The sequence below is a fragment of the Epinephelus lanceolatus genome, chromosome 2 (genome assembly GCF_041903045.1).
Source record: "Epinephelus lanceolatus isolate andai-2023 chromosome 2, ASM4190304v1, whole genome shotgun sequence".
NCBI classification, from domain to species: domain Eukaryota; kingdom Metazoa; phylum Chordata; class Actinopteri; order Perciformes; family Serranidae; genus Epinephelus; species Epinephelus lanceolatus.
In genome coordinates, this window is record NC_135735.1 from 26854757 (window position 1) to 26878504 (window position 23748).

At 42.1% G+C, this 23748-nt stretch overlaps 1 protein-coding gene across 2 annotated transcripts in view; it reads left to right on the forward strand.

The window, feature by feature from the left end:
- itsn2b (intersectin 2b) overlaps nt 1-23748 on the forward strand; it is a 40907-nt gene that overhangs the window by 14779 nt on the left and 2380 nt on the right. The window contains exons 8-39 of one of the 2 annotated variants that reach the window (XM_078175995.1): nt 11-147; nt 1426-1489; nt 2302-2439; nt 2620-2708; nt 5623-5885; nt 5981-6130; nt 6308-6448; nt 7523-7610; nt 7921-8060; nt 8871-8951; nt 9266-9447; nt 9581-10398; nt 10526-10647; nt 10777-11052; nt 11158-11354; nt 13902-13957; nt 14163-14329; nt 14418-14448; nt 14552-14673; nt 14910-15006; nt 15114-15308; nt 19181-19302; nt 20013-20119; nt 20259-20442; nt 20624-20722; nt 20888-20971; nt 21096-21179; nt 22316-22378; nt 23048-23197; nt 23294-23412; nt 23504-23586; nt 23665-23748. In XM_078175995.1, coding sequence (XP_078032121.1) covers nt 11-147; nt 1426-1489; nt 2302-2439; nt 2620-2708; nt 5623-5885; nt 5981-6130; nt 6308-6448; nt 7523-7610; nt 7921-8060; nt 8871-8951; nt 9266-9447; nt 9581-10398; nt 10526-10647; nt 10777-11052; nt 11158-11354; nt 13902-13957; nt 14163-14329; nt 14418-14448; nt 14552-14673; nt 14910-15006; nt 15114-15308; nt 19181-19302; nt 20013-20119; nt 20259-20442; nt 20624-20722; nt 20888-20971; nt 21096-21179; nt 22316-22378; nt 23048-23197; nt 23294-23412; nt 23504-23586; nt 23665-23748 — 4733 coding nt within the window. The remainder of the gene's footprint in view (nt 1-10; nt 148-1425; nt 1490-2301; nt 2440-2619; nt 2709-5622; nt 5886-5980; nt 6131-6307; nt 6449-7522; nt 7611-7920; nt 8061-8870; nt 8952-9265; nt 9448-9580; nt 10399-10525; nt 10648-10776; nt 11053-11157; nt 11355-13901; nt 13958-14162; nt 14330-14417; nt 14449-14551; nt 14674-14909; nt 15007-15113; nt 15309-19180; nt 19303-20012; nt 20120-20258; nt 20443-20623; nt 20723-20887; nt 20972-21095; nt 21180-22315; nt 22379-23047; nt 23198-23293; nt 23413-23503; nt 23587-23664) is intronic. The other variant, XM_078176000.1, reaches the window with a different exon arrangement.

The following is a 23748-nucleotide window of genomic DNA, read 5'->3' on the forward strand; positions in this document are numbered from 1 at the left end:
TGTCTTTCAGCTCCGCTTCCTCGTCCCCCTCTGTGATGTCCCCCATGGCTGCTGTTCCCAGCGACTGGGCTGTGCCACATGCCTCCAGACTCAAGTACAGACAGCAGTTCAACGGCTTGGATAAACAAATGACAGGATACCTCACTGGTACGAAGTGTATGTGTGAGTGTGTGTGTGTGTGTGTACTGTATGTGAACAGCGTAGTGGTCATCCAAAACCAAACTGTGCCTGGAATGCAGGCGTGGATGTTCATGTTGAACAACAGTCATTGATGATTTCACAACAGTTGCCTCCCTTTTTTTTCTGTGTGTCAAGCCTTAACTACCTCTAAGGAAGTAAAGGCTGTGTCTGCGGCAGCTGTGGGTGTGTTCAGTCACAGCAGCAGCAGTTTCTCAACACCAACACACACACACACACACACACACGCACTCTCAGCCAAGTATGTATCTGCCTTTTTCGTTCTGTTTCTGCAGGCCTTGCTGGACCTGTTCTTATGAAATGGCCATGATGGGTGCACACACATATACTTACTCACTTCAGCCACACTTGCAGATGATTACCTCACAGTATGACTTTGCACATTATGTACGGTTCAACAGAGGTCTAGGAGATATGGAGAAAAATGAAATATCACAATAGTTTTAACCAAATATCTTTATCGATATTGCAACAATATTTTAGGGTTGAGTATAGGTGCTTTCGCAAAATATTTACACAATGAAATTTTTGATAACTAATCATCACTAATGTGGATATAATGACTGAGTGTGTAAAGGCAAATAATAGAGCAGCTAGAACAGTTTGATAAGTTTAGAAAATTACATCACTTACTGTAATGCAGCCTTTAAAACAAGGAGAGGGCAACACCTACAATATTACGATATCTAAAATCGAAGATAGTATTAATATGAAGTGGATATATTGCTCAGCCCTAGTCCAAGACGTTCAATAAATTATATTCTATACATCTTTTAGCTCTTGGCTCAATCTCTTTGTGGATTGTAGCATATGGACAAGCACTGTTTGTAAAAGAAATCTTCACCTGTTAAGCTGTTGTTCACACTGTCACAGTCCTTTGATAATCATCTCTTATATCTAAGTGAATGAATGAGGATTAAAAAGGTTCTAGTTTCCTATTTCAGTATCAGTTTTTTTTTCACTTTTAATGTAACATCAAGAGAACATGGATGCAGTCTTGGAAACCAGCTGTGATGATGCACGGGACTCTTTGTTCACCTGCTACATTTTAATTTAATGAGTAAATTGCCATGTACTGTACAGATCCTTACATACATACACACACACACACACACACACACACACACACACACAGACACACACACACCCTTGACCTTTTCATTCCTCCACCACGCCTGCACATCTATGCCATACAGGTGCTTTAATGTTTGTCACTCTCGTTGCCAGGTCAGCAGGTGAGAGGTGCCATGGCGACCACGATGCTGACTCAGACACAGCTGGCTTCCATCTGGTAAGAATGTGTCTGTACATGTCTTATGATTGCTACAGTGTTGTGTTCAAGAGCCAAAAGTCGGGTTTGGTAGCCAGACTAAAGAAACTTCATTCCACTGTAGCTGGTATGACAGTAGGCCATTGCTGGTTAAGCAATACTGTTTATAAGTCAAGGCTGCTCTGAGTATCAATTATCAATAAATACAAGGAAATAACTTTGGTTATTGTAAATCATAATAGTGTAACTCTGCTGTGATTTTTTTTTTTTTTTTTTTGGTTTTAACTCCTGAGTTAAAAATTGCTGATGATCCCTATAACTGGTCCCAGATGTTTAAGGATACATAGTTAAACACAGTTGTCCGACCTATCTGATGTTTCTGCTGTGCTTATTTTATTAACTGTATTGCTTTGCTAGTGTTTATGATAAACTCTGGATGGAGCGGCAGCGTTTTAGCCAATGTCTTTCCCAATTTGCTGCCCATGAAGTAGCTCCAGACTTTGTACTGTATAACATCAAAAATTTGAGTTTAGGCACTCTAGTTTTTGGATTTGGGAAAGAGGTGTTCATGTTAACTAATATTTTTACGACTGTCTTAGACCATAGGAGTTTTATGAATTTTGAAAAAGAGTGTATTTCCCCTTTAACTACCAAGCTCAGCCTAAATTAAATGTGACAACAGAAGGATGTAACCATATTGAATACCTTCTGTGTGGTGCAAAATATTTCCTAGTTGTCTTTAAGTATCCTCCTTTCCTGTAATTAATTCTATCGCAGTGTCAGTATGAAGTCATGTATAAACCTTGCCCCTTTAATTTGCGGCCCTCACACAGGACTTTAGCTGATGTGGATAAGGACGGCAAGCTAAAAGCTGAGGAGTTTATTCTGGCAATGCATCTTGTGGACATGGCAAAGATGGGGCAACCACTGCCGCTAACACTGCCAACTGAACTGGTACCACCCTCACAAAGGTATGTGCACACATACGGCACAGTTTAAGAAAAACATGGCAAACACCCTGAACAGTAGATATAAGTGTTTCCAACATCTAGGTACATGAATCATGGACTACATAGATGTTTATTTCATATTGTAAATGTAATATTTTTATTGTGTGCAGTCCAACAAGTTGTTTTAATTCTGTGTTCCAGGAGTGCAGTGAATGGATCCAGCTCTTCTCTCTATGCAGCGCTGCCTGAAGACTTTGACGTAGAGCCTCCACAGAAAAACAAACCCAACAGTCAGTACTCACACTACCAGACCTAACACACACAGTGTAGCCTTGTTTAACTGCTGCATTATGTTCAGTCTCCTTCTCTATGTTCTTCATAATTAAAATAATGTAAGGCTGCAAAAATACTTAGCAACCAGATAAGATCGAAGTCTACAGTCAAACTTGCTGTTTATTTTTGTACTCACACTGACAAGTCATAATTTAATAGCATAAACATACATACAATATCTCACATAAGTGAGTACACCCCTCCCATTTTTGCAAATATTTCATTATATCTTTTCATGGGACAACACTATAGAAGTGACACTTTGATATAACTTAAAGTAGTCAGTGTACAGCTTGTATAGTAGTATAGATTTACCTTCCTCTGAAAATTACTCAAAACACAGCTATCAACATCTAAACAGCTGGCAACATAAGTGAGTACACCCCACAGTGAACATGTCCAAATTGTGCCTAAAGTGTCAATATTTTGTGTGCCAACCATTATTATCTAGCACTGCCTTAACGCTTTTGGGCATGGAATTCACCAGAGCTCACAGGTTGCTTCAGGAATCCTCTCCCACTCCTCCATGATGACATCATGGAGCAGATGGATGTGAAGACACCTTGCGCTCCTCCACCTTCAGCTTGAGGGTGCCCCACAGGTGCACAGGTGAGTTTAGGGCTGGATACATACTTGGCCAGTCCATCACCTTCACCTTCAGCTTCCTCAGCAAGGCGGTTGTCATCTTCTAGGTGTGTTTTGGGTCATTATCATGTTGGAAAACTGCATTGCGGCTCAGTTTCTGAAGAGGGACGATCATGCTCTGCTTGGAATTCATGTTTCCCTAAATGAACCGAGCTCCCCAGAGCCACCAGCACTCATGCAGCCCCAAACCATGATGCTGCCACCACTATACTTGACTGTAGGCAAGGGACAGTTGTCTTGATGCTCTCTCAGCATGTGTGGCACCTTGGTGAAGAGCACCAAGACAACTGTCCCTTGCCTACAGTCAAGTATAGTGGTGGCAGCATCATGGTTTGGGGCTGCATGAGTGCTGGTGGCTCTGGGGAGCTCGGTTCATTTAGGGAAACATGAATTCCAAGCAGAGCATGATCGTCCCTCTTCAGAAACTGAGCCGCAATGCAGTTTTCCAACATGATAATGACCCAAAACACACCTAGAAGATGACAACCGCCTTGCTGAGGAAGCTGAAGGTGAAGGTGATGGACTGGCCAAGTATGTATCCAGCCCTAAACTCACCTGTGCACCTGTGGGCCATCCTCAAGCTGAAGGTGGAGGAGCGCAAGGTGTCTTCACATCCATCTGCTCCATGATGTCATCATGGAGGAGTGGGAGAGGATTTCTGAAGCAACCTGTGAGCTCTGGTGAATTCCATGCCCAAAAGTGTTAAGGCAGTGCTAGATAATACTGGTTGGCACACAAAATATTGACACTTTAGGCACAATTTGGACATGTTCACTGTGGGGTGTACTCACTTATGTTGCCAGCTGTTTAGATGTTGATGGCTGTGTTTTGAGTAATTTTCAGAGGAAGGTAAATCTATACTACTATACAAGCTGTACACTGACTACTTTAAGTTATATCAAAGTGTCATTTCTATAGTGTTGTCCCATGAAAAGATATAATGAAATATTTTCAAAAATGGAAGGGGTGTACTCACTTATGTGAGTTACTGTATATTGTTGAAACATACAGAATGGCCACTTGCAGTGGCCTAAACTGCAGCCAAATGTCTCAGAGTGTAGGGCAGCACAGTTTTATGTTGGGTTTGTACACACCATCATCTTACGCAGACGCAAGTTGTAGCAGCTTGTATTAAGAGTTATATCAAGAGTTTTTAAATTTTAGGTTCACAGAGAAAAGCTATTTCAAAATCCCTAAATCTCCAAAACACTAATCTCACTGTAACTGGTCAGTGGCAGTTTTGCTGAAATACAGTTTAATATTTATATATGTTTCTGTTTTAACTGTCCATCAACCTCCTTTTTAAGCACACAGGTTCAAATAATCAATCAATAATTAGTCAAATAAATCATTAAAAAAAAGGCAAAGTCTGTGTAACCACTGCAGCGTCCAATAGGCACATCAGCAATTTTGATACTAAAAAGAGAGTTCATACCTAAAACATTTACTGCTTAAACCTTATTAAGATTAAAATAAGTTCCATAAGTTGATATTCGGTCTGGTATGTGAGCTTAAACCGGTTTGACTTTACATAAACCAGTTGAACTGGCATTTGTCATTATGACACGTTCTGACAAATTAAAAAGTACATGACATCAGTAACCTGTGCTGGTGACGTCACTGTGCTAAATCCAATTTGTATTGCGTTAATAATAATATGACAACATGTTGGATGTTGACAGCTGTCTGGAGGGAGATCACCAGGGTGCTGAAAGTTTCTGGTTAATGACCATCACTAAAACAACCTACCTGCAGTTGGCTATATTGTATGTCATTTCCAGGAAATCTCACAATATAAAACTTGTGCTTTCTGTTTAAAATCGTATGTAGGAATTTAGAAAGATGGCAAGTTGGCAACTCACCGATCTTTTTATTGGTTATGTCTCGTTTCTGATCTCAAGTGCACAGCTGTTATTTATGTGGTTTGTTCACATGATGTAACAGAAGTTGATATTTAATGGATTCAGGTTGACAGAGAGCTCTGATGTTATGACACAATAGTTGGATGCTCACTTGCTGTTGGGACAGGGTGACATAATAGTCCACTTGGGAGAGGCTGCTGAGTCAAGTGTGACCCTTGGTGGTAACATTCGGTACACCAGTCTGGTCCAGTGTGTGTCTCAATATCAAGCTGGTTTGAAAATGTTTACATCCGCCCAACCCTGACTCCCAGTCATCATTATAAATACAACAACTTAATCAAAACTCTTTATTTGTCTTATTAAGTGACGTTTGAGGATAAATTCAAAGCCAACCTGGAGCGTGGGAATGCAGAACTGGAAAGAAGACGACTTGCGCTGCAGGAGGCGGAGAGGAAAGAGCGGGAGCGTCAAGCTCAGAAGGAGAGAGAGGAGCGAGAGAGGAGAGAGAGGGAGGCTCGGGAGGCTGAGGAGAGGAGGAGGAAAGAGGAGGAGAGGAGGCTGGAGCGGCAGAGGGAGCTGGAAAGGCAGAAAGAGGAGGAGCGACAGAGAGAGATCGAGAGGAAAGAGGTGAGGGACTTTTTAGAAATATAAATGGTCCCTCCTTTATAGTCACAGCAAAGAGTTTTTTTTACGCTTCATTGTCCTGTATGGGTTCATTCCAGGCTGCACAGCGGGAGCTCGAGCGTCAGAGGAAGGAGGAGTGGGAGAGGAGGCGGCGAGGAGAGCTCCAGATAAAAAAGGAGCAGGAGCAGGATGAGATCATCCAATTGAAAGCCAAGAAGAGGAGTCTTGAGATGGAGCTGGAGGCTGTGGTGAGTGGTGGAGAGACGTATAGGTTTATTTAGGTGCAACATATCACACGTAGACGTACTATAGCCTCACCATGGGTGCTTCTCTTTATCCAGCTGTCTTCTCACCTTCATGAACACATTAAGTGGAGTTGATAAAGTTTTGTTCATCCTCTCTCTCTCCGTTTCTCACTACCTCAGGGTAACAAGCATCGTCAGATCTCAGACCGGCTGCGTGACTTCCAGAACAAGAAGAAGCATCAGAAGACGGAGCTGGATTTGACCAATCAAAGAAAAGAGACACGCCAGCAGGACATTAACAACCTGCAGAAACAGCTAGAGGTGTGTGTGTGTGTGTGTGTGTGTGTGTGTCCTATGTGTCTGAGTTGTTCATGACATTTATTAATGGTTCTAACAGTTTTGTTTTAGCTGTGATTTATGTGCTCATTTCTTTCTTGAGAGACAATGTCATAGAGTGCTGTGGAAATGAGTCCTAAAACCCAGAAATTAGTCAGCATGTTTGCACTTCTGTCTTCCTTGCCTAGAAGAAGAATTGGGTTTGTTGAATGGGATATTGGTTAAATTTCTGAAATAAGGTCTGTGGTCAGCACAAGAAATGCAAGAAACGTTCACGTTCTGTTTATTTATTTATTTTAACTGGGACAGTGCACAGCTACTTAGTTGCACCAGAGTTAGCTGTAAGCTAATTTTCATCTCTAGTCACTGGACAGGAAACAGAGAATAATTTATCTGCTAAAAGACACTATTGTATGAAATTACACAATTACAAAATAGAACATATTCATGACCAAGTGGCTTCAGCAATAATAACGACAATACAACTACAACATTAAGAGATAACAAGATTTCATAGTGTTAGATCAAGTGTTTGAGTTAATGTGTGATGGGTACATGATTGGGTTGATTTCTATGACATATTATGTCAATAAATATGCTCTTATATGTATTTAAAAACGTCATTGCTAACATGAGTCTAAATGGGAGTACAGAACATCATCATAGCAAACATGGCTTTACAGCTTTATTGTGATTGCAACGATGACGTGATGCAACTGCAGTGTAGTTTGTTTATAGCTGTATGTTAGCTTTTCACTTCTGCCTATATAATTTATGCCTCAAAAATTGTAAAAGAGGTGTTCATTTGTGAAGATGTCTTGCTGAACAAAACGTGTAAGTATCAAACAGCCTATTTTCTACAATAATCGCAATTTTCCAGTGGAAAATACCATAGATTTTTTTGACGAAGAAACAAGGGGGATGTTGACGTTTGGGTGGCTTTACAAAAAAAAAAAAAAAAAGTCATCACTGCAGCACTACATGTATATAATCTTTTCCCAAATATTTTCCTTCCATAACACAATTTGTGTTGTTTCTGCTGCATTTCCTCTTGTTTAGGAGTTCCAGAGGAAGTTGTCCCAGCTGACTCCGGAGCAGAAGAGACTGACGGAGAAACTCAGAAACATGTCACTGAATAACATGCCTGGTTAGTATTGATGGATGAAATGACAGAGTTTTAGAACCACATTTTCCAGCAGCACTGTTCAATGAATGTTTGATAAGAGAACACAATAATGGGCAAAATGGGTAGTTATAGCACAGTTAATTCAGAATATATATTAATAAAGAATATGGAATAATATCTTGTAATGCAACAAAGAAATGAAAACCATATGAATAAGGATGCAGTTCTAGAAATTTTCACTTTGTAAATCATTTTTTTCTGGGGGAAAAAAGCACTTTTATTTTACTTGAAAGAATTGTAGATTATTTAACTGTATTTTGTGTATTTTTAGTGTCAACCATGTCGACGATGAAGGTAGCTGCCACGGAGAAAAAAGCGACATGTGTGAAACTGCGAGAGCAGCTGGAAGCTCTGGAAAAAGAGACTGCTGCCAAACTGTCTGAGATGGACCAGTACAACAGTGATATGCAAGTAAGAATTTAATGCATAGTTAACATGAATTATGAGTTTTAACATGGTGTCAATTAAAATGACAGTTCACATAGAATATTCATAATGAGTCTCTCAGAATGTCTCAAATAATATGACATTATATCTTAATCATATCTAAACGTCTAGCCCAGTTTGGAGGTTACACCTATGCACTTGTTTCCTAAATCATCGCCACATCGATCAGTCAGACTCATTCTTATTAAATAAACGTCAATAATAAAAATGGAAAAAATAACTGGATTGAAAGTTTGATGCAGGACAGAAAATGGACTTCTACCCAGTGCCATGGTAGTACATTATATGAACAGAAGTGTGTTTGTTAAATTGACGAAATGTGATGCTCTAATACAGAACTGGAATATTTTCCTGTTGTTTCCCTTACAAACTCAACTCATTACATCTTTATGTCTTGTTTGCCTAATTTAAGCACTTGTGTGTGTAATAGATTTAGGGTTTTTTTGTATTTAAAGAGCAGATGAAAAAATATTTTTAAAAAATGTTCCACATTTTTGGAGTGTGCAATGCCTGTTTCCAAGCTCTACTGATTTCGTACTAACTACAGCAGCTTGGCCCTTGATGCCTCTTCTCTCCTTCTCCTCCTCCAGTCATTCCTTTCCATCGTAACCTTCTTTCTAACCTTCTGATACTGACTTCACCCCTTTGTTATCTGTAACTTTGATTTAGCTCTTATGCACTTCTCTTTCTTCTTTTCCTCTGCTGGATGACTTTCCTCCATTTCCCCTCTTTCCCCTCTCACCCATCTCTTATCCCTTGTCCCTAACTTTACAGTATGTGGGTGATGAGGACACTATGCTTCAGGCTGTCTTCTGTCTGCTGACCTGCCTCCGTAGCCTCTTCTACCTACTAAAGGTTTTCGCTTTAGGTCTCTTTGTTGTCTTTTTCCTCCTTTTTTCCTGATCTTTCATCGCTCGGCTCATATGTCTCCATCACTCCGACATCTTGTGCCTTTGATGTTTTAGCTCTGTTGACATATCTCTCTTTTTATTTTCACATCACCCTTCTTCAACTTGTTTAGGCACCTTTTTGCATGCTCCGTGTGTATGTGCATGCCATGTGTGTTCATTCCTTCCCCATCATATCTGTCTAGTCAGTTCATTCTTTGATTCAGTCATATATCTTTCGTTCTGCCAGTAAGGTGTGTTTTTTGTGTGTTTGTGCATCAGGAACTGAGGGAGAGCCAGAGAAAACAGCAGGCAGCTCTTGAAAAACTACAGAGCATCAAGGAGGACAAGCGGCGTGAGCTGAGTCGAAAGAAAAAGGAGGAGGAGGAGAGGAAGAGGAGAGAAGCGGAAAGGAAACGGCAGGAGGAGGAGAGAAGGCGGAGGGAGGAGGAGGAAGCTCAGAGGTATTTTGCTTTCACACAGATTTATTATTAAATGTGTTAAAGCAAAAAATATGATTTCTCCAGCTACTCTAAAATGTCCATTCCTTCACCTCGACATACAAACTTTAAAACAATGTTTATGTCTCACTCACAGGCGTATTAAGATGGAAAAAGAACGCCAATGGCAGGAGAAGCTGAAGAGGGACGAAGAGGAGCGTCTGAGGAGACTTCAGGAGGAGAAAGAGGCCAAACAAAGGGAGGAGGAGGAGAGGGAGAGACTGGCCCTCATCCAGGCTGCCAAGGAGGAGGCTGAACGAGAACTCAGAGCAAAGGAGGAGGCAGAGCGGAAGAGAAGAGAGGCAGAGGAGAGGAAGAGAAGAGAGGAAGAGGAGCGGCAGAAGCAAGCAGAGAGACGAAGGCAGGAGGAGGAGAGGAGGCAGCTGGAGGAGGAGAGGAGGCAGCTAGAGGAAGAAAGGAGGAAACTGGAGGAAGAGAGAAGGAAAGAGGAGAAGAGACGGAAAGAAGAGGAGGACCGGCGCAGGAGGGAGGAGGAGAAGAAGAGGTTAGAGGAGGAGCGGAGAGAGTTGGAGCGTCAAAGAGAGAAAGAGGAGGAGGAGAAGAGGAGACAGAGGGCAGCCATGGCCGCTGTCCGAGATGCGGAGGAGAGAAGAAAGCGAGAGGAGGAGGAGAGAAAGAAGAGAGAGGAGGAGGAGAGGAGAAGGAGGGATGAAGAAAGGAGGAGGGTCCAGCAGCAGCAGGACGAGGAGAGGAGGCAGCGTGAGGAGGAAAAAAAGAGGGTGGAGGAGGAGAGGAAGAGAAAAGAGGAGGAAGAGGAAAGGAGGAAAGCCGAGGAGGCGAGAAAGAGGAAGGTGGAGGCACCTCGTCAGCAGCAGCAGCAGCCAGGTGGAGGAGGGAAGGTTGATATTCAGGAGAAACTGACGGCTCTTCTGAAAGGACTGGAGGAGAGGAAGGGTGAGACACAAACATGTTTTAGTATTTATATCCTTTGCTTCTCCGTCATCTCTCTTCCTGTCTTCAGTTTGTATTAAAAACACTATTGAAACTCAGCTCAGATCATGACCCTGATGTTCTCCTGTAGGTGGGCAACCCAGGGCCAGACAACACAGGAAGTCAGCAGCACTCACATCCTTCAAAGCTCTCTACCCGTTCACTGCCCGAAACAATGAAGAGCTTGACTTTGAAGCAGATGATATCATCGAGGTGAGACTGAATATGATGTCTCATGAGGGCTTGACGAAAGATCTCACTGAGAAGAATACCTTTCTCCATATAGGCATATAATTCTGTTCCTCTTTGTCTTTCTCAAACTCTCCTGTTTCCTCCTGCCAGGTTGATGAGACGACAGAGCGGGAGGAGGGTTGGTTGTACGGCAGCAGACAGGGGAAGATGGGCTGGATCCCAGAGAGCTACGTCGAGAGATTGGCTCCATCAGACACGGCTAATAACACTCCTGCTGCTGCTGCTGCTGCTGCTGCTGTTGCTCCTAAAATGGCGCTTCAGTCACAGCTCTCCAATGCTCTCGAGGCTGTCAAGGCATCAGGAACAAAGTCAGCCTTTACGCCAACGCACTCTCCACACCCTGCACCCTCTGAGACACACGGACAGGTGAGTGGTTTCAACCTATATAACAAGTCCTTTTACTGCTGCGCCAAGTGGAGGATTATTGTCTGGACATGTGGAAACACTCTGTACTGTCTTTCTCTCTGACAGAAGGTGGTGGGTAATCTGTTAGCCCAGGCCCTGTGCTCGTGGACGGCAAAGACAGATAACCATCTGAACTTCAACAAGGATGATGTCATTCAGGTGTTGGAGCAGCAGGAAAACTGGTGGCTGGGAGAGCTGAACAATGAACGGGGCTGGTTCCCCAAAACATACGTGACACTGCTGGGAGAAGAAGAGAGTTCAGAGTGAGTCTTTACTATCACATCCTTGGTCTCCATAATTAAACTAGTCGGGGGGGAAAGTATTTTTGTCTCTTTTTTAAAACAAACAAACAAAAAAAACAGCAACTTTACAACATTTTCAAATTTTAAATTCCTCTTGGAGCCCTTTCTAGAGACCTCACTAGTTATGTCAAATTCACACAAGCCATGATGGCAAATTATTGGTTTAGCTGGCAAATACCACCACTGACTTTTGACTGAACCACACACTGATGCAGTCATAGGTTGATGACTAAACATTAAAGACATTCTTCACCAACAAAATGACCATTTGTATATTAATTACTTATTGTGTGTTACCTTGGATACGTGAAGAAAATTTTGTTAGCATACGTCTCCTGAATAAAGAATCCAAAAAGGTGAAAATTCCTCATGAATTGAAATAATCAGGGACCATGTTCAAAACTATATCAGAACGTCTGTTTACGAACTCTCACACAACTCATGCAGTATCATCCAAGTCTCTTTATCCAGTCGTTTGCACAGTACTTTCCAAACATATGCATTTTTACTAAAACTTGACAATTTAAAACACGTCAGTACAAACAGGGTCATGCACCACCAAGTGGTGAACTCTTCAAGCGGACATCATATGCTCACATGTGCTCAGGCACTCTCAGGGCGTGCTGCTTGCCGGCAGAAGTGTTTTAATTAGCTTGCAAAGAATGTTAGCCTTTTTTGGATTCTATGTTCAGCGTAAGGTCATGCGAGAAAAATGCTTTCTTTGTGAATTGAAGGTAACACAGGGTGAGTAACTGATTAAAAAATAGGTCGTTTTGTGGGTAGAGTCTTTAAAGTGTCTCACATTTTGAAAATGTGGGCGTTAGTGACTATACAAAAGAGAAAATGAGGCGTGCGTGTGTGTGTGTGTGTGTGTGTGTGTGTGTGTGTGTGTGTGTCTGTAGCATGTTGCCTCACTTCTCCCTGCTCAGAGACTACTTTGCCAGGAGGAGAGCAGATGCCAGCTCTTGAGGCAGACCTTCAGTGAGATACTGTAGCAACTCAAATTCAGTCAGCACAAGCCCCCCCACCAGGGGCCTTCATCTCAACTAGCAATCATATTTATTTACATTAATGCTAACGTTAGCGCTACCTTGTGTCGGGTCTGCTCCATGGACTGGGTGCTTGCTGCTGAGATGCTGAAGAGCTGAAATCGTGCTGTTGTGTTGGGCTAGTTCGGTTTTACAAAAGCCACAATGTATACTGTTTTTTTGTTTCAACTTGAAATGATCCCAAACTTTAGTTCAACGGTAATCTCTTGCGCTTCAGCCCTTCCGCCATTGGAGGTCAATGCTTCTCAGAACAGGACAATATAGATCAAAATAACCCCATGGAGGAATCCACAAGAAAAGCACTGGAGCACTCAGATCACTTGTGATGAATTTATTAATGACTAACGTTTCAACGCCAACTGCATCTTCATCAGAGTCAAAACGGTTCATTATGTCTTCAGTTTCTTTTCTTTTTTTCCAAGATATTTTTTGGGGCATTTTAGCCTTTAATTGACAGGACAGCCAAGTGTGAAGGGGAGAGAGAGGGGGGGGGGGGGTGAATGCAGCAAAGGGCCATAGGCTGGAGTCGAACCCGGGCCGCTGCAGCAACAGCCTTGTACATGGGGCGCCTGCTGTAGCCACTAAGCCACCAACACCCCTCTGTCTTCAGTTTCTGATAATCACTTTAGTTGTTCTTTAATCTCAGACATGTATTAAGGTGTTACATACCTTTTTAGGCTTCTTGACATGTTTTGGCGGAAACTTCCGCCTTCCTCAGAAGTGTCACTTGGTGATGGTTGTGATAAAGATGCATCACTACCACCAAACTTTGTCCACTTTACTTACCAACATATTTTATGGCTGTTAGGTTGCATTTTTATCTTCGGGTAAATCAGTGAAAATATGCATCAGCCACATGATAATGTCTACAGTAAGTGTCAGTGAGTGTACCCAAGTCTAAAGGTGAGGTAACTACTCAGGTATGTCAGGTATTTACAAGTGAAATGACTTCTTAGCCCATTTGTCATGAAGAATCAGTTGCACACACTTAAAATAGCAGCAGTATTAAATATAAACAGTAAGATTCCATCTGGCTTTTTACCAGACTGCTGTGGTGAAGAGGAAGCTGAGACTCAAGGTAAAGCACCTGACTTACCTGTCTGTCCAGTCAAGTACATGCTCCGACACTCAGCTCTGATCATGAGGTTTGGCTATGAACCTAAAGAATGCAGGTTGAGGAGCCCAGAGAAGAACTTCTGCTCTTTTGTATTGAGAGGAGTCAGTTACAGTTTTGGATAGTATGACACCTGGTATTCCACCTCATAGACCCCAGGGCAGACTCAGACCATGCAGCAGAGATCGATACCCCCATTTTGCTTTAGAATGCCCTGCACCCTCCAGGACGAGCTGGAGGACGCAGTGGGGGAAAATGCTTTGATACTTCTGTGATCTAGAAGAGTGTTGGAGGATGGTTGGATGCATGAATAAGTATGGTAATCTAGTCTTTCTTTGTAAACAGCATGAAGAGCTCTCCTTCTGATGCTTCGGAGTCTAGCGACAGCCTGCAGCTTGAAGGTACAGTAAAACATCACTCATATTTTAACATTTTATGATGTTGCTCAGGTAACAGAGATGACATTTACTCTTAGTATTATCTTAAACTATGTGTTGTGTCTAAGGTTTGCAATGAAATCTGAATCCCCTTCAAAATGGCCTTGTATGGGCTGAAGCCTTAGCTAAACTGCTGTTCATCTAAGTTCATATGTTCTTTTCCTTCCAGAGTATACAGCGCTGTACACCTATGAGTCTCCTGAGCCTGGTGATCTGACCTTTCAAGAGGGAGACGTGATTTTGGTGAGCAAGAGAGAAGGAGAGTGGTGGCACGGCTCTATAGGCAACAGCACGGGCGTCTTCCCCAGCAACTACGTCAAACCTAAAGAGGCAGATGTAAGGACACTCAACTCACACCAATAAACGAGGGAGACCTGTATCCTCGTATTTTTGTTGTAATGATGATGTAATTCTATTTTTTCAGACATCAAGTATCGCTGGAAAGAAGAAGCCAGGTAAGCTCACTGTCTTATTTTTTAATCTGATATCTGACTCACATAAAAACACAATAGCTGGTGTTGCATTTTGCAAAGTTGCATTTGTGTCTCATGTTCGCAGAGATCGCCCAGGTGATTAGGCCCCACCCCTCTACTGGCCCTGAACAGCTGAATCTGGAAAATGGTCAGCTCATCCTCATCCTTGGCAAGAACGCCTCTGGCTGGTGGCTCGGAGAACTGCAGGTCAGTTATCACCTGCTCTTCACAGTGGTTTTCTGAGGGTCCTTATTATACAGTAGATAACCACAGAAGGTCTCAGGAGTTTTTGACATTTTATGCTAGATCAGTGGTTCCCAACCTTTTTGGCTTGCACTGAAGTTTCATGTTCAAAGATTTGGAGATAATTGTTCACCAGCAGCATCCCTGTAGTCTGACTTTAAACCTCATACACCATGTTTGTTTGTGTTGTCTGACTCCAGGCCCGTGGTAAAAAGCGTCAGAAGGGCTGGTTTCCTGCCTCTAACGTCAAAATATTAGGATCCAACAGTGGCAAGTCCACGCCAGCTCCCCAACCAGGTAACATACACACACTCCCCCAAGTCAGGTGAAAGCCAGAGATGAAGAGTACAAAATTGCACTGTGTAACTAAAATAATGGTGCCATAAACTCTTCTTCTCTCTCAGTCTGTCAAGTGATAGCGATATACGACTACACAGCCGCCAACGGGGACGAGATGAGCTTCTCCAAAGGTCAGCTGATCAACGTTTTGGACAAGAACGACCCTGATTGGTGGAAAGGAGAGGTCAACGGGGTCACTGGTCTCTTCCCCACCAACTACGTTAAGATGACCACAGCCGATTGTGACCCCAGCCAGCAGTGTAAGTAAATCCCTTAAGCATGATGTCATGACCATACATGAAGGTAAATGCATGTTTAAAATGAGATGCTCTCCTTCTGCTTCAAGCCACTGTGACTAATACTTATCCTTTGTTCATCTATGAAACCTCCATTTACCATCACTGATATTTCTTCATCCACCCATCTCTTCATCCTGTCCTCTCACTGACTGTTTCACCTTTTCCCCTGTTTTTCCCCATTTCCTCCCTCCCTCCCCAATCTGTCTCTCCTCTCCTCCCTCTGTTCCTCGGCTTCTGTCTCTTTTTCCTTCTAGGGTGGTAGAAAGTCCTCTTCCTCCTCCTCCACCTCCTCTTCCTCCTTCCTCCTCCTGACTTCAGAGAGACCCACTATTACACACTGCTCTGAAGGGGCGGAGTGTCTGGACTCCCTGTCTACTAACTCCTCCCACTGTTTGTGTGTGTGTGTGTGTGTGTGTGTGTGTGTGTGTGTGTGTGTGTGTGTGCAAAACAGAGAGAAAATTCCCATGTTACTTGTGAATGAATCAGGACCTGAAATGACTTTCTTATTGCCTGATATTAGACAGGATTGTCAACCTGTTACACTCCATTGGTGAGAGTGATTTGATTTTCCCCAACCAATAGTTTTGCTGTTGTTAAGTTCGGACCCCTTTTACTTTAATTCATCAAGCATTTTCTCAGCATTTGGATTCTTAGTTCACTGAGGGCATGCGAGAAAAACACAAGTTTTCTTCATGAATTCGATGTAACATGAGGTGATTAATTGATACACAAAAGGTCATCTGGGGGTTGAAGTAGTCCTTTAACCGAGAAACTGCTGTTTGATGTCATGATGCCAGACGAATCATTCAACTCGTTGGAGTAGACGAACTCAAAGGTCTGGTCCCAGGCTTATGACTCTCAATGCTGATTCAGTGAGTTGTTAAAGAGTTGGTGTCTTTCGTGTTTTCCTCGCTCCTTGTTTTGATTTGTGAACTGACGATGATAAAATGCTGAAGCAGAGGGATAGTGGGTCTCTCTGTGGCTTGTCTCTCCTCTTTCCTTTTGTTTCTTTTCACAAGACACTTATTTCCCCCCTTTGTTCGTACTCTGTCACCCTCTCTCTCTTCATCTCTTTTCCTGTCCCTTATCTTTCTTTTTTCCTTTCCCTCACATACAGCTTTTTCCATTCTTGCTCTCCAAATTTGAGAGTTCAGCTCACACAGAGCCCACTATTTGTCTCTGTCTCTCCTCAGAGATGTGTCTACACTCAGACACGATGTGCCAGCTTTACTGTCACTTTATACTAACAATGAATATCGCACTAATCCTCAAGCCTTCGGTGCTTTGGGAAATAATGAATGGTTCAGATTCCGCCACAGCGCTCCTGCAGTTGCCTTTTAAATGCTTGAAACAAGGCATGAAGTCGCAATTTGACTTGGTAAATTAATCAGAGAAATACGCTCAGAGAGGAATAAAGCAACAGAGTGCTGCAGTTATGACTCCCAAAAGTGATTTCTGCCCCTCTGGTTCCCTCGTTTTGAAGTCAGTGAGTTCTTTGAATGGGTTAGATGCCTGAAATTAGGGTTTTGGTTAGAGACTTTCATGTCTTGTTCTACGACATTAATCACGTCAGTAAATACCCCACTCTTGAATTTTGAAGCTTTTATGTGTCTTAAAAAAGGGGGTTGCTAATAAGTGGCTGAATGAGACTACAGAAGTCATTATTGCCGAACACGGCTTTATGGCTTTGCTGTGGTAGGGATGTTACATCATGCGACCGTAGTGTAGTTCATTTACAGCCTTACATTAGCTTTTTACTTCTGGTGATTGTGTTTGGGCTTCAGTAACTATGAAAGTGGTGTTAAAATGATCTTGCTGAACAAAACATGTAAGTATCATAAACTTTTATTTGCCACAGAGCTTATTTTCTGCAATAATCCAAAATCCAATAGAAAAATCCCTAAAGCTTTTTGACAGGGGACCTGGTTGATGCTAATTTCCACGTCGGCCAGCAAAAAAAGGTCCAACCTGCAGCACTCTTCAGATATGTTCAACAACAATCTTGAGTGGAGAGTATGCTATAAAACAATGTAACATTGCAGTTTTGCTTGCAGCTGTGACCATCTTGCAGTGCGCTTTTGATTTTGTGCCTCTGAAAACCTTCTGTTGAGCTCAATTTGGGCAGAGAATGGTACGAGCAGAAGCGTACAGTTTGCCCTCTGCATTTAAAAGCCATAACTGGGTCAGCTGTCATCACCGACAGAAGGAACATAAGTAATTTTGAAGTGAGATGAAGCGTCTCTTCACCATATGCCAAACTGTTTCAAAGCCATCAACAGATGTAAACTTCGCCTTTCAGAGATGTATCACGAACTGCTACTGCACCTTATATTAACTGAATGCTGTTTTGCTGCTGCTTTGAATATTTCTGTCTGTGCGGAAAGTGAGTGCACATCCGCTTGTAGCGTTCACCAAAATAAAATAGTGGTCATTATGGTCAGGTTACATTTCCTTCAGGGCAAAAAGTGAAAAAAAAAAAAAACTATGCAAGCTTTTCATGAGTGACTGTGACCCCTGAGCCCGGTCTGATGCACACAGGGAATTGCGTTAAAGATGCTGCAGTTCAGATGTCAAAGTGCACCACCATCTGTAATGATGATGGCAAATGCAAAGAAAATAAACTGCTGCTAAACCGCTAGCTGTCTTTTTTTCCATTCAGAGTTTACTCGACACAGTTTACAAAGTTGTGAAATGCTGCAGTGAAACTGGGTGGACCACACTGATGGTGAGGCGCTGCACCTAGAGCTTATAACAGCTGTTAGCACAACCGATCTGATGGCATATACAGGACATTTGTGGTACAAGAGATGGTGTAACTATTTTTGAAGATGTGTCTAATATATTTTCTGATTCTGAAATAAAACCTATAAAATAAAGGTTGGTTTGAAATGATAGTAAAGTGTTTTATTGTTAAATTGAATATCAGTCTTCCCTTCTGCGGGGTGTGTGTGTGTGAATGTGTTGGATGCAGTGTTTATAGTGTCAACACAGTACATATGATTAAGATGGGTAGATACACAGCATGTGAACAACCCTTTTCCGCTGTTTTTGTGTCCCGTAGTCAGCAGGATGCAGTGTCAAACATCCATGTGACTTTCTTTTTGGGATTATAATATTAGGCTTCTGATGTGGACATTATGGTAGAAAATATTCCAAAATTTTCTGGCTTACCTCAGTGGCAAAAGTAGCTTAGAACAAGAAGAAAAAAACTAAGCTTTTTCCACTCTGAACATGCGTCACGGGGTGAGAAAGAAAGAAAGAATACCTCTTCCTGTTTTGGTACAAACAGATTTGGTTTTAGTCTGATACCAGCAACGAGAAGATAACCGCACAGAAGGAGAAAGAGACCAACAGGAGAGTACAGTCAGGCAAATGCAACAGAAGACAACTAACTAAAATACTTAAAGACACATAATCAGAGTCAGAGAAATGACTCTACAGAACAGCTTTCACTTTCTAAACCTTTGGGATGAGGCGGACGATGAGGGAGAAGAAAGAGAAAGGTCAGTGAGCGAGCATCAGTCAGCTAGTGAGGGACCCTCACAGTGGGCTAATGGGCTCCGTGTATCAGGTAAGTGTGTGTGTGTGTGCTGATATAAACTATAGTCTTTCCCATTTCCTTTTCCATCCCTCTTCCTCTTTGTCGTCCCTCTCCTATTTTCTGAAAGCTTCGGTCATGTGCAAATAGACTTGAGAGAGGCAAGTAGAGAGAGTCTAAAGCAGGATTATGGGCTTTTCTGTTTTTTGCTTTTTTTGGGTCTGAACGTCCAGCAGGTGGCACTGTTTGTTTTCAGTCATACAACCCTCTCTTGTGTGTTCCTCCTCTCCTGCAGGGTGTGCAGACCTGAACAGTCTGGACTCGATGAGCTCCCAGGAGAAGAAGAGACAGGGTTACATCCATGAGCTGATCCAGACAGAGGAGAGATACACAGAAGACTTGCAGATAGTGCTGGAGGTAATGGACACATGTCCTGCTCAATAACTTGCATAAAAACCAGGGTGTCTGCAGGTCCTTAAAAAGTGGTAAAATGTCTTAAATTCATTTTTATACATATTAGGCCTTAAAAGTTATTAAATAGTCTTAAATTTGAGTTTATGAGGTCATTATTGCCACAAAAAATTTATCTTATCCATCTTATGATTTATATTTTGATGAGTCAGTCAAGCTCTTCTGTGTGAAAGTCAACATTTCTGTCGTTACAAATCTTTAAACCCCCTGAACTTAATGCTTTTTTTAACCTTATACTTGCACCTACCTGTTGGGAAAGAGTAGATTTACCTGACTCTCTATAATGACCATGTTTCTACATAAAACTTACATAAACTCGGCAAGGGATCACATATACTACTTACCTTTATACTTATCCTTAATACATGAATAAGAAAAAGATGATTTGTCTTAAATTTGGTTAAAGATGATCTTGCAAAGCTCTTAAAAAGCCTTAAATTTAAGTGTCTGATACCTTTTAACACCCTGTAAACTGAGAAAGTTACAATCAATCCATCTAGTGTTTCATGAGAACGAGATGTGTCAGGGTGTCTGCACCATCTCCTGGTCACATACCTCACAGCGTGTGTAAATCTGTCATTTTCTTTCTGTCCAACGTCTTTACTCCTGGCTTTGTGTGTGTGTGTGTGTGTGTGTGTGTGTGTGTCTCTGTGTAGGTTTTCCATAAGCCTATGTCAGAGTCGGGCCGGCTGAGTGATGCAGAGATGACCATGATCTTCGTCAACTGGAAAGAACTGCTGGCCTGCAACTCTAAACTTCTCAAGTAAGTTTCACATAGTCATGAGATCTAGAAGAGACAGTCTGTCTGATGAAGCTGTGTTAATGTAGTGTTTATGTAGATTGTGTCTGTACAGCGATACAGAGCCGCTTGTGTTTATATGTGTACATGTATGTGTTTGCAGGGCGCTCCGTGTGCGTAAGAAGATGGGCGGGGAGAACATGCCAGTGCAGATGATTGGAGATATCCTGTCTGCGGAGCTGTCGCACATGCAACCCTACATCCGGTTCTGTTCCTGTCAGATCAACGGAGCAACAATGCTCCAGACTCGCATCGACAGCGAGCCGAACTTCAAAGATTTCCTCAAGGTAGGAAGAAAAGGAAAGTGAGGGAGGAGTAAGCAAAGAAAGGAAGAAGTGTAGGAGTGACAGAGGAATCGTAGAGATGTGTTGAAGGGCAAAGTATTTAAGAAACAAGCTACTTTGCAGTTACATCCATGAAGGTGGAAACAAGGCTCTTAGTGTACTTACTGTCTTTTCTTCCCATCAGAAAATTGCCACAGACTACAGGTGTAAAGGCATGCCGCTGTCCAGCTTCCTGCTGAAACCCATGCAGAGGATCACACGCTACCCACTGCACATCAAAAACGTACGACATCATGTTCATGAGCGTGGCTGTGTTTGAACTCCTCATTAGGGGTTCAAACACTGACCTTACCGTGTGTAATTAGAAAAAACAACAGTGTTTTGCCTTTTCGTCTCTCATTTGTGGGTGTAATTAACTTCTCTGCTTTTTATGTGTGTGTGTGTTTAGATCCTGGAGTGCACTCCAGAGGGTCACGCTGACCGCGGCCCTCTGAAAGAGGCTCTGGAGAGAGCGGAGGAACTCTGTCAACAGGTTCATTTCTTCACCGATTATCTCATTTGTGCCCTCACTCGTTACTCAAATTAATCTGTTTTTTTACTGCGTTCTGTGTGAAAAAGATCTGAATGTTTCAGTGCTGAATTATTTTGTTAATCAGGTGAACGAGGGTGTGAGAGAAAAGGAGAACTCTGACAGACTGGAATGGATTCAGAACCACGTACAGTGTGATGGTGCTGCAGAGGTATTGAGCTTACTTATTAAAGGTGTAGTCTGCAGTTCTTGAGATTGGTTGTTGTTTGAACTCAACACCCAAACAAATACACCTCTTCCGTTAGTGCTCTTTCAGAAGTGTCCCTCTTGCAACTATCTTGTTATACATCCATGACCTTTCTCCTAAACATCTCCTGTTGCTGATTAGCTGGAGTAGTGTTGACTTGTGTAGCTTGGTCTGAGCCAGGGCTGAGTATGATAACAAAGTTGCACCTGACTCTGATTATGTCAATTGAATTGGATTTGGCTGTTCAGTAGAAATATTCGGCTATTTGTTCCTTTTTTTCCCAACAGAGTTTAAACCAGGTTCATGAGAAAGTACAGGGTGACAGTGACATTAACGTAATATAATAAACAAGTCAAGTTATCCCTCAGAGCTAATGTGTGCTAACTACGCTAACAACTGATGGGAATGTGCAGCAACATTTTTTGCCGACACTAGATATCAAACAAAAGCCAGACGCTGTATCATATTAAGTCACTGTGAGCTGTCAATTCACCACTTGTAAGCAGAGGGCAGAAGATCATGTTATCTTGAAGCCTGACCTGACAAAGCCCTTCTTCCTGCGGCCAGCTGCCCCTGTCTCACTCAGACTCACCCTGGGTTTGGTAGCGGAGAGCAGATTGAAAGTGAGGAGCACTCTTTGTGCAGCTACATCTGGGGACCAAATCATCCCCACCTACTGACCAACAAAAAACCCCCAAACACAAATAAAAAACAACTGTTCGACTTGAAGATTCTCAGTCAGCTGAGGGGTCTTGGACTGATAATTGAAATCTCTGACTTTCACGGGCAGCCCTAATGAACCCAGGATTTTTTTTTTTTGTGCACGCACTGAAAATGGACAGCTAGCGGACCGTGAGGAGATATTTGCTGAATTTGACAAAAAGTGTATGGATTAGCAATGTTGACTGCACCTTTAGGTCACTATTTAGTAGGAATCAAGTCAGTTATTTATTTATGAGTTCAATTTGTATTAGTTTAATTACCTTATAAATTAGTATCAGAAGAGAATCTTGCAGAATACCTAATTATAAAGTTCTTTAAAATTTTAAAATTATAAAGAGCATGTGAAAGATATGGCTAACATTTCTCTCTTTCAACAGAACATGGTCTTTAACTCTCTTACAAACTGTTTGGGACCCAGGAAACTGCTCCACAGCGGCAAGGTGAGTAAAACTGCAGTGCTTCTGAAACTGTGGTAACCAGAGTCAATGAACCACTCCGGTGGGGCTCCAAATTCTAGATAACATTAACATTTTTCATTTCACTGAATGAATATTTTAAATGTTGAAGAGACCAGAGAGACTGGGGAGTACAGGGAGAGAAAATGAAAACATTACTGGGTCAGACTGCGGGCTGTCGTGGTCACATGTTACAAGCCTCACACCACGGAGTAAAACTTTCACAGTGGAGATCAGCGACCTGGTTCATCTGAGCAGAAACCCAACAGAAGGATCTCAGGCGGTGATGATACGGCAGCACCATGAATAATACTGTTATATAAACGTAGACATTTGCTTTTTGGATTGAGAATTAATTTAAAACCTGATGCTGAACAGTTGACTATAGTACCACCATCATCACTTTTCCACAGCTTTTAATTTATCAGATTTTATGGTGCTGTCACTTCAAACTTGTCTGCACTTTTATCTGTCTTGTTTTATACTTCTATTATTTCTAAATAATTTTTTTATTTTTCCTCTCTTTCACCTGTAAAGCACTTTGAATAACCTTTGTGTACAATAAGATGCTTTATAAATAAACTTTCCTGACCTTAATTATTGTTGATGGGATCATAAAAATAACATGATATGTATGTATGACTTTTTTTTCAGATGCACAAGGCAAAAAGCAACAAGGAGCTCTGGGCTTTCCTCTTCAACGACTTTTTGCTTTTGACTCACACGGCTAAACAGTTCACCTCATCGGGGATAGATAAACTGTTCAGCAACAAGAACAATGTGCAGCTCAAGATGTACAAGCCGGTAAGACAAAAACACACACAAACACACACACACAGTTAGGGTTCAATGTCTTTTTTATTGTGTGTTTGACAGTGCATAATTTTTTATTTCCTGCAGCCTGTGTTGCTTAACGAAGTTCTGGTGAAGCTGCCAGATCCCTCTAGCGATGAGCCCACCTTCCACATCTCACACATCGACAGAGTGTATACACTGAGGACTGACAACATCAATGAACGGTAGCTGCACACACAGACAGATGTGGTGTGTGTGTTTTTTGTTATTTTTTGTGGCCTGTGTGATGATTACTGTGTGTGTTTGTGTTTTCAGGACGGCCTGGGTTCAGAAGATCAAGGCTGCGTCTGAAGAATTTATTGAGACGGAAAAGAAAAAAAGGGAAAAGGCCTATCAAGGTTTGTCTCTACACTCACACAGCTGTACTGATGGCAGCCAAACTCTGGATTAATCAACCTGTATGTGTGTGTTTGCAGCACGATCTGTGAAAACCAGTGGAATCGGCAGACTTCTTGTCACCATCTTGGAGGCCACTGAACTCAAGGCAGCCAAACCCAATG